Here is a 9,997-nt window from a genome sequence, read left to right as displayed (position 1 = left end):
AAACACATGAAGGATATGCTATTATTTGTCCCCACTTTACATAAGAGGAAATGGAGGTTAAGTAACTTGCCCAAGGTCACAAGGTTAAAAAATAGTAAAGTCAGAAGTTAAACCTGGGACCATAAGACTGCACAGACTGTCCCACACCATTATGCTGTATAGTCAAGAGCCAAAATACAGTGTAAAGGGCCAAATGGAAACCTCCACTCCTCTGTCCTCCACTGATGCTACAGCTTCATCAAATCTTACTGGACCTGGAACAGTCCTGTCATTTTTGTTCCTGCCTCTGTGCTGATGTAAATCCTGTTTCCTCAGTTCTGCATAATAGTCTAACAAACAATAGATGCCAAATGTTGGAAGATTTGCTAATATATGAATTACATAAATATATACAGCTTTCCAAAAGTAGCCATCAAGATAATATTTCCAGAGAGAAAGAGAAATATTTCATAATGATAAAAGGGTAAGTGAAACCAAAAGCCATATCAATTTTAAATGTTTATGTGAACAGAGGATAATTTTGAAATATAAGAAGAATAAATATCAAAGCTAAAGGGGGAAAAAGGCATACCCTTAGTCATTATTGGGGAAATTGACAGAATTTTCTCAATAATTCATACAACATCCAGATAAGGAAAAAAATTAGAAAAGATGTGGAAAATCTGTACGTACACTCTCAACTATTTTAACTGACATTTTTTGAACACTATAGCCAACTACTTCAGGATAAACATTCTTTTCAAATACACATAAAGATGGAGTATATATTGGGCTATAAAACAAGTCAATAGATTTTTAACAGAATAAATCTTACAGAGCATGCTCTCTGATCACAACAGTCTTAAATATAAATATAAAACAACACATCTAGAAAAGACCCAAACATGAAATAAAACTATCTTAATTCTAACAACCCGTAGGTGAAGGAAGAAATCAAATCACAAATATTAATAATAATAGAAAATATTTGAACTGATTGATAAGTAAAATGCAACAATAAAAATTCATGGAGACAGCTAAAGCAGTTCTTAGGGGAAAATATTAGGTTTAAATATTTATATTATGAAAAAAAAAAAAAAGGTCCAAAATCATTGATCTATGCTCTCTCTTAAGAAACTTAGAAAGAGAACAAATTAAACACAAAATAAAGATTAGAGTACCGAACAATGAAATTGAAAAAAGATGAACAGAGAAAAATCAATGAAACCAAAAGCTTATTTTTGAAATGATTAATAAAATTGATAAATCTCTAGCTAGACTTATCAATAAGAAAGAGAAAACACAAATTAGCAATACAAAATTGAAAGAGAAACCATCAATATAAATCCAAAGGACATTTACAAAGATAAGGGAATGAAATAAACAACTCCATGTCAATAAATTTGGTCACAACTAAAACAAATGAATACCTTGAAAGACAGATATTAAAACTGACACAAGAAGAAATAGATAAAATATGAGTATCAATATGTACCATAGAAATTGAATTCAAAATTGAGAAAGCCATCTTACAAAGGAACCCCAGGATCAGATGGCTTTATTGTTGAATTCTATCAAACACATGAAGAAATAATACAACGTTTTAGGAAAACAGAAAAAGAGAGAATATTTGCCAAACCCATTTTTTAGGGGCAGTATTACTCTGAAACTAAACCAGAAAAAGAGATTAGAAGAAATAACCATAACTCATAGCCCTTATGTATGGAGACAAAATTATACACACACACACACACACACATTAAATCCAGTAATTTATAAAAAGAATGATGATCAAGTGAGATTTATTCCAGAAAGACAAGATTGGTTTAACACTCAAAAATCAATTAACATAATTCACAAAATTAACAAAATAAGGGAGAAAGCCCATATAATTATATCAACAGATGAAACAAACACATTTTTAAAAATTTTAACATCCATGATTTAAAATGCTTGACAAACTGAAAAAACAAAAGGAAGGAAACATCCTCAAGTAGTTCAAGGTCCTCTACAAAAAGCCTACAGAGAGCACCTTAGTTAATGATGAAAGACTGAATGTCTTCTCCTAAGATTAGCACAAGAAAACCCAGTCTTACTAGTACTGCTATTCAACATTCTTCTGGAGGCCATTGGCAGTGCAATAAGACAAGACGAAGAAAAGAAAGAGAAAAGAAAATAGGAAGAGGGAAAAGGAGAAGGAGGAGGGAGAGGAGAAGAAGAAAACAACCATACAGAATAGAAGGGAAGAAGTAAAACTCTCTTTATTGCAAAGAGAATGACTGTGTACTGTAAAATCATAAGGAATCCAGAAAAAAAACTAGAGCTGTGTGAATTCAATAATGCCTATGCAAGATCAATATACAAAAATAGAATTTTACGTATTAGCAATAAACAATCAGAAAAGTAAAAATTACAATTTCATTTCCAACAATATCTAAAAGTATGAAATATTTACACATAAATGTACTAAAATATGTTCAATAATTGTACATTGAAAACTGCAAAACATTGCTGAGAGAAGTTAAAGACCTAAATAATGAAGAGCTATATCATATTCATGAGTTAAATGATTCAATATTATTAAGATATCGGGTTTAAATAATGTAATTTGTTGTTCGTATATTATGCACCGATAACTTTATTTTTAAAAAGATCTCAGGAACAGAGTTCCTAATTATTAAGAAATAAAGTGATGGGTCTTCACTTGTAAGAGAAAAAGAAAACACAACAAAATACATAACTGTTGAATTTAAGAACCCTGGCTTGAAAGGCCTTAAATAGTCTTAAAAAAAAAAAGTTACTAAACAAGTTTCAAGAATCAGAATGGCTTTTTCACAATGGGTTTCCTGCCAGAACACAGGTGTCATGAAAACCACTCCTAAAGGCTAAAATGGGAAAGGAAAAGACTCATATTAACATCGTCCTCATTGGACACAAAGATTTGCCAAATCTACCACCACTGGTCATCTGATCAACAAATGTGGTGGCAGCAACAGAAAAAAAACATCAAAAAATCTGAGAAGGAAGCTGCTGAGATGGAAAAGTGTTCCTTCCCATGTCTGGGTCTTGGATAAAATGAAAGCTGAGCTTGAACGTGGTATGACCATTGATATCTCCCCATGGAAATTTGATGTCTCAGAACACAGAGATTTTATCATAAACATGAGTCCAGCATATCTCAGGCTAACTCTGCTGTTCTGATTGTCGCTGCTGATGTTGGCGAATTTGAAGGTGGCATCTCCAAGAATGGGCAAACCCATGAGCATGGTGTTCTAGCTTATACACTGGGTATGAAGCAACCAATTGTTGGTGTTAACAAAATGAATTTCACTGAGCCACCCTATGGCCAGCAGAGGAAATTGCTAAGAACGACAGCACTTATATTAAGCAAATTGGCTACAACCTAGACACAGTAGCATTTGTGCCATTTCTGGTTGGAATAGTGACATCATGCTGGAGCCACGTGCTAACATGCCTTGGTTCAAGGGATGGAAAGTCACCCATAAAGATGGCTCCAGTGGAAACACGCTGCTAGAAACTCTGGACTGCATCATACCACCAACTCATGTAACTAAAAAGCCCCTGTGTCTGCCTCTCCAGGATGTCTACAAAACTGATGGTAGTGGTACTGTACTTCTGGGCCAAGGGGAGACTGGTGTTCTCAAACCCAATATGCGGGGTCACCTTTGCTCCAGTCAATATTATAACTGAAGTAAAGTCTGTTGAAATGTACCATGGGCTGGGCGTGGTGACTCATGCCTGCAATCCCAGCACTTGGGAGGCAGAGACAGGCAGATCACATGAGGCCAGAAGTTTGAGACCAGCATGGCCAACATGGTGAAATCCCGTCTCTACAAAAAAAAAAAAAAAAATTATCCAGATGCATGCCTGTAATCCCAGCTACTTGGGAGGCTGAAGTGGGAAGATCACTTAAACCCGGGAAGTGGAGGTTACAGTGAGCCGAGATCACACCACTGCACTCCAGCCTGGGTGACAGAGCGAGACTCCATCTCAATAAAAGAAAAAAGAAAAAAAGAAATGTACCATGAAGGTTTGATTGAAGCTCTTCCTGGAGACAATGTGGGCTTCAGTGTGAAGAATGCGTCTCTCAAAGATGTTTGTTGTGGCAGAGTTGCTAGTGACAGGAAAAATGACCCACCAATGGCAACAGCTGGCTTCATTGCTCAGGTGATTATCCTGAACCTTCTAGGCCATACTGGTGCTGACCATGCCCCTCTACTGAACTGCCACACAGTTCACATTGCTTGCAAGTTTGCTGAGCTGAAGGGAAAGATTGATCGCTGTTACAGTAATAAGCTGGAAGATAGCCCTAAACTCTTGAAGTCTGATGATGTTGCCATTGTTGATATGGTTCCTGGCAAACCCACGTGTGTTGAGAACGTCTTGGACTATCCTCCTCTGGGTCGTTTTGCTGTTTGTGAGATGAGACAGACAGTTGCTGTGGATGTCATCAAAACAGTGGACAAGAAGACTGCTGGAGCTGGCAAGGTCATCAAGTCTGCCCAGAAACCTCAGAAGCCTAATGAATATTAGTCTTAATCAGTGGTGAAAGAACAGTGTCAGAACTGTTTGTTTCATTTGGCCATTTAAATTTAATAGTAAAAGACTGGTTGATGGTAACAATGAATTGCAAAACCTTCAGAAGGAAAGGAGAATGTTTTGTGGACCATGTTTGGGTTTCTGTGTTTTTGTTGTTTTCGTCTATTTTTTTGTGTGTGGCAGTTTTAAGTCATTCGTTTTTAAAATCAGTACTTTTTAATGGAAACAACTTGACTAAAAAGCTGTCACAGAATTTTGAGACCCATTAAAACAAAGTTTAATGAGGAAAAAAAAGAATGACTTCCATTCTTAACAGTAACACTAGAATTTACAAGATGGTAGAAAAATATACATATTTCTGAGCAAAAATGATTACTACTCTAAAATTATCTAGCTATCTTATAATTCAAGTGTCAAGAAGGAATAAAAACATTTTCAAACACATAAAGTCTCAACAAATTTTCCTCCTGCGCACCTTATCAAGGAGCTACTTGAGGCCGGAAGCTGTGGCTCATACCTGTACTCCCCACTGCTCTGAAGGCTGAGGGGGGGGAACTGCTGGAGCCCAGGAGTTTGAGACCAGCCTGGGCAACATGGTGACACCACATCTCTAATGAAAAGAAGCAAAGAAGCTACTTGAGGAATTGATACACCAAAATAAAGGAGTAAACCCAAACAGAGGAAGACAGGACATCCAGCCTCAGAAAGGTGAAGAACAATGCAAGGATGACAGGAGAGCACTGGGCCCAAAGAGCAACCAGGCAGGGCAGGTAGCAGGTCAAAAGATTCCAGTAGTGCTATCATCAGGAAGGGTAACACATACACACACACACACACACACACACACACACACACACACACCCCTCATGTGTTGAATTGTATTGAGGAGGTTACAGAAGTATTACAGAAAGAGTAGATTAGGAGATTAATTCATGACTAGACACAGAAAACTAGAAAACCAACCAATTAACCAAGTGACACATAATAATAATAATAATAATAATAATAATAATAATAAAAACCACCACCAGGGAAATAAAAAGTTGTACAAGAAAGGAAAAGTGGTAATAACAACCATAATATGTCACATAACCTGGTATGAATACTATTTACATAGTCATTAAAATGTGAACATGCAATGTTAATTTAACCAAAATCATGATACAGCTATAATGGGTTGGTAGGGTTATGGGTAGTGTGTATATGTGTGTAGTTGGGGTAGAGGAGGGTACAGAGAGAACTGATTCTTCGTCTTCTATAATGGAAAGTCAATAGGTAAATCCTAAAATTAAAAAAAAAATCACGAATTAAGTTATTATTCAGAGAGATAGAAGATGAATACCAAAAGATGTCAAAGAGAAATATGTAAAACTACAGGGCTTTAAAACATAAAGTTTTTTTTTTGTTTTTTTTGTTTTTTTTTTTGAGACAGAGTTTCACTCAGGTTACCCAGGCTGGAGTGCAATGGCACAATCTCGGCTCACCGCAACCTCCGCCTCCTGGGTTCAGGCAATTCTCCTGCCTCAGCCTCCTGAGTAGCTGGGATTACAGGCACGCACCACCATGCCCAGCTAATTTTTTTGTATTTTTAGTAGAGACGGGGTTTCACCATGTTGACCAGGATGGTCTCGATCTCTTGACCTCGTGATCCACCCGCCTCGGCCTCCCAAAGTGCTGGGATTACAGGCTTGAGCCACCGTGCCCGGCCTAAAGTTGTTTTTTAACAAAGCAATCCCTTGACCCTACTTATCACCAACCACTTACCCCTCCCCTAGACATCAGTTCTACCTTAATCATGTCCTGTTGTTTGTCATTATTGTTTTATCAACGCACATTTGTGAACCGGCTCCTAACACACTGTGCTGAGTATCGCAGTGGCCAAGATGAACAGCATCCCTACCTTGGAGAAGCTCAGATTATATCAAGGTAATACTAGTGATAGAAGTTGCCAATGCTATGATATTTATCATAGGCTGGGGAGTAATGGTGGAGGAAGGAATTAGTACTAGAGTTGGCTTCAAGAGGAAGCAAGATGATATACACTCAAGAAATCAGGGTTTACAGGTACCGTTAGAGGTCCTGTTATATGAACACCTGCATCCCTTTCCCCTTCCCTCTTTCCCACAGCCTCTGCTACCCATTGCTTAGGAAACCTGCTGACCCGCATGGTTCTTCCTTGCATATTCTTCCCTTGAACGTTCACATGGCTCCCTCTGGCATTTTGTTCAGGTTTGTGCTCAAATATCACCTCTTGAAAGATGCTTTTCCATGGACAACCTTGGGGGGATATGTAAAATATCCCTCACACCCCACCACACTTTGCCTCTTCACCCTATCCTAATGTATTTGTCTTCAAAGCACATGTCTACAGGACATTATGCATTGATTTACTTGTGTGGTTTGTTTAGTTTCTTCATGGAATGAAGGTGCCACAAGAACAGGAATTTTGTCCTGTTTGCCACTACCCCTGTGCTTGGACTAGTGTCTGGCATGTAATAGGCACTAAATACCTATTAGCTAAATGAGTAAATGGATGAAGAATGAATGTCTCCAGTCCCAATCTCTCACCTGAGTGCAGACCCATGTACTCAATGGCTACCATCTTCTCTCTGCCAAACCATTTCCCCTTCCAAAGTCTCTCATAGTCATACAAGGGCTCAAGCCAGACATTTGCGAGTCAGTTCTGACTTTTCCCTCTTCCTTCCTTCTCACAAACATCCAAATAGTGTCAATCACTAAACCCAGTTCATTTCATTGTTGAATATCTTTCAAGTCTGTCTGATGCTCACTACCCGCACTGCTCTTACCTTGATTTAGGTTATCCTCATGACTGGAGAGTTGAAACAGCCTCTTCCTAACCTTCTTTCCAGTCTCCAGTCTTTCATCCCTCCAGCTCTCCTCCAAACTTCTACCATAATGATCTAAATAAAATGCAAATCCAATCTCATGACCTCTGTTCTTAAAACATATGCCCTCAGAATAAAGTCCAAACTCCTTTGCATTGCCCCCTAGGCCCTGTGCCTCTACCTGATGCTGATTGCTCTAAATCTCCTCTGACCCCCTGGCCAGTCACACTCACCACACACACCATGCACCACCCTGCTTAGCCTTGGACCTTGCTGCTGTCTCTGCTTAGAACACCTCCTCCTGGCTCTTAACAGTTGGACCAGATGGCAAGGGCTGTGGGGAAATTTCCCTGCTTAATGGATGCTGCCAGGGCATCCTGTGTCCACCCCCATACACTGTAAACCGTGTTTCTGCACATTGGCCTCCGCCACTGGACTCTAAGCTCCAGAGATGTAGTGCCTGCCTTTGAAAAATTAGTCTTTGTGTCCCCAGTTCCTAGCATGATGTCCGACACAAAGGAGATACTTAATGAATGTCTGATGAATGAATGAGTGAATGGAGGCATGAATCTGTTTTTAGAATTTAGCAGTAAAGTAGAAAATGGATTGCTGGTGGGGAGTCTGAAAGCACACGGACAAGTTAAGAGGTAATTGACATATTCTAGACAAGATAAAGAGGGCCTGGACTCAGGCAGAGGCAATGGGAATGGAAATGAGGAAGCAGAATTAACAGACTTTTGCAAAAAATAAAAATAAAAAAATTTTATGAGTAAATGCAATTGATGGAGCACTGTGTATTTTCTGAAGGATGGTTCCAGTGTTTTAAATTTAGACAAAGGGCCAGAAAGCCAGTCATACCCATGAGAAGCAATCAATCAACAAACTTCATCAAAGCGAGAAGAGGTTATTGAAGTAGACAAAGAGGTTGGGGAAGCACATAGAGTTTCTGATACAGAAATAAAAGAGAGGGTTTTAACTGCCAAAGAATCAAGGGACTGACAAGGAGAGTGTAGATTTTAGTACCGAGGACGTAATAACTGGAAAAGTTTGCTTCAGCTCTTAATATAGTAATAAAATTTGCAGACAGCCCACAATATTATACTGACTGGGAAGTTGTACATTATATAAGCTGCCTTCCATTTTGATGAGACATATAAAAGTAAGCAGGCAAGTTTCTGGGATTTACTGGGGGGAAATAACTAACTTCCAGGGCATGTCATAGGATCAATATAGCCTCATTCCATTTACACTGGACATCTCTAGAGCCATAACATAATAGGGATGCTTAAGGGATTTCTGAAATGTGGGAAGATTCTATTATGACATCTGTGCTCTTAGCCAAAGTGTGGGGAAGGGAAAGAAATAGATATTTCCTAGGAGCCTTCTCTTGTGTAGGGCTTTGTTGTTTTTCATCCATCTCCCACCTTCACATAGCTGACTTCAGGAATTCTTTATAAGGATTGTTTTCTTCAAAGAAAATGAAAGCTTGTAAATACAGTTTTTTTTAAAAATAAATAGGTAATGAATACATGTTTCAAAACATTTAATCAGAACAAAAAGGTAGAGTTAAAAATAAATCTTCCAACCCCTTATGGTGAACCACAATTTCCTCTCTCTAGGACAATAAGAATGACTTTTTGTGCATCTTCCAAGAATATTCTATGTATAAGTACAATTTATATAATTCATTCAATATACAACATTAGCTCACTACACATCTATTCCATGTTGTTTTTTTTTTTAATTTAATGATATCTAGCAGAAAGCTCCCCATCTTAGGGCAGGTTGGTCTCATTCTTTTTTCAGTTCATGTAATAGTCTATTGTCTGAACGTATCATGTTTTATTTAGCAAAGACTCTTGGTAAATATTAAAGATGTTTTCAGATATTCTTTACCCATACATAATTTCTTATGCATGCAAGTAGAACTGTATATGTTAACAAGGTTCAAAACGTACATAATGTGAACAACATATGTAAGTTTAAATGTTCTAGCAGCCACATTTTTTAAAGTAAAATAAATAAGTAAAATTAATCTTAACAGTATATTTAACCCATTATATCCAAAATATGATCATTTCAACATGTAATCAATAAAAAAAGAAACATTTTACACTATTTTACTTACACCAGGGCTTTAAAATTCAGTGTATATGATACATTTAAATTACATCTCATTTCAGATGCACCAGATTTCAAGTGCTCAGTAACCAAATGTGGTCACTGGCTACTGTACTGGGTAGCATACATGTATACATTCTCAGATGGGAAATTGCTCAGAGGAGTAGTATATGATTAAATTGTTATTTTAAAAATTGCTGCTGCCAAATTGCTTTTCAAAAAATGTTGTATCAATTTACACTTTCCTTAATAATGTATAGAGTGCTTACTTCCCCTATCATTTACCATTAGGTGAAAATAGTATATTATTGAGTTTTAGTTTGCATTTATGTTACTATGAGTGAGGTTGAGCATCTTTTTATGTTTATAGACTATTTGTATTTCATTTTCTATGGAGTATTTTAATGTCTTCTGTCCATTTTTTTCAATACATTGGTCTTTCTCTTCATTGATACATGGGAGAGTGAAAATAATTTGTCTGTCATAAATGC

At 37.4% G+C, this 9,997-nt stretch overlaps 1 protein-coding gene across 1 annotated transcript; it reads left to right on the top strand.

The window, feature by feature from the left end:
• The first annotated feature begins 4,017 nt into the window (after window positions 1-4,017).
• Window positions 4,018-4,661, top strand: LOC108291429 (elongation factor 1-alpha 1-like). Its single transcript, XM_037732470.1, has one exon. It carries the CDS (start codon window positions 4,018-4,020, stop codon window positions 4,531-4,533), a length of 516 nt encoding a protein of 171 aa, XP_037588398.1. The 3' UTR covers window positions 4,534-4,661.
• The last annotated feature ends 5,336 nt before the right edge of the window (window positions 4,662-9,997 follow it).

The sequence above is a fragment of the Cebus imitator genome, unplaced genomic scaffold (assembly GCF_001604975.1).
Source record: "Cebus imitator isolate Cc_AM_T3 unplaced genomic scaffold, Cebus_imitator-1.0 Scaffold18, whole genome shotgun sequence".
Classification (NCBI taxonomy): domain Eukaryota; kingdom Metazoa; phylum Chordata; class Mammalia; order Primates; family Cebidae; genus Cebus; species Cebus imitator.
The sequence above is the reverse complement of the archived record's forward strand: the minus strand, read 5'-3'. Positions and strand labels throughout refer to the sequence as shown.

What these genes read in the sequence shown, in the direction of transcription:
- LOC108291429 (XM_037732470.1), top strand. Translation starts at nt 4,018, where the DNA reads ATGTACCATGAAGGTTTGATTGAAGCTCTTCCTGGAGACAATGTGGGC.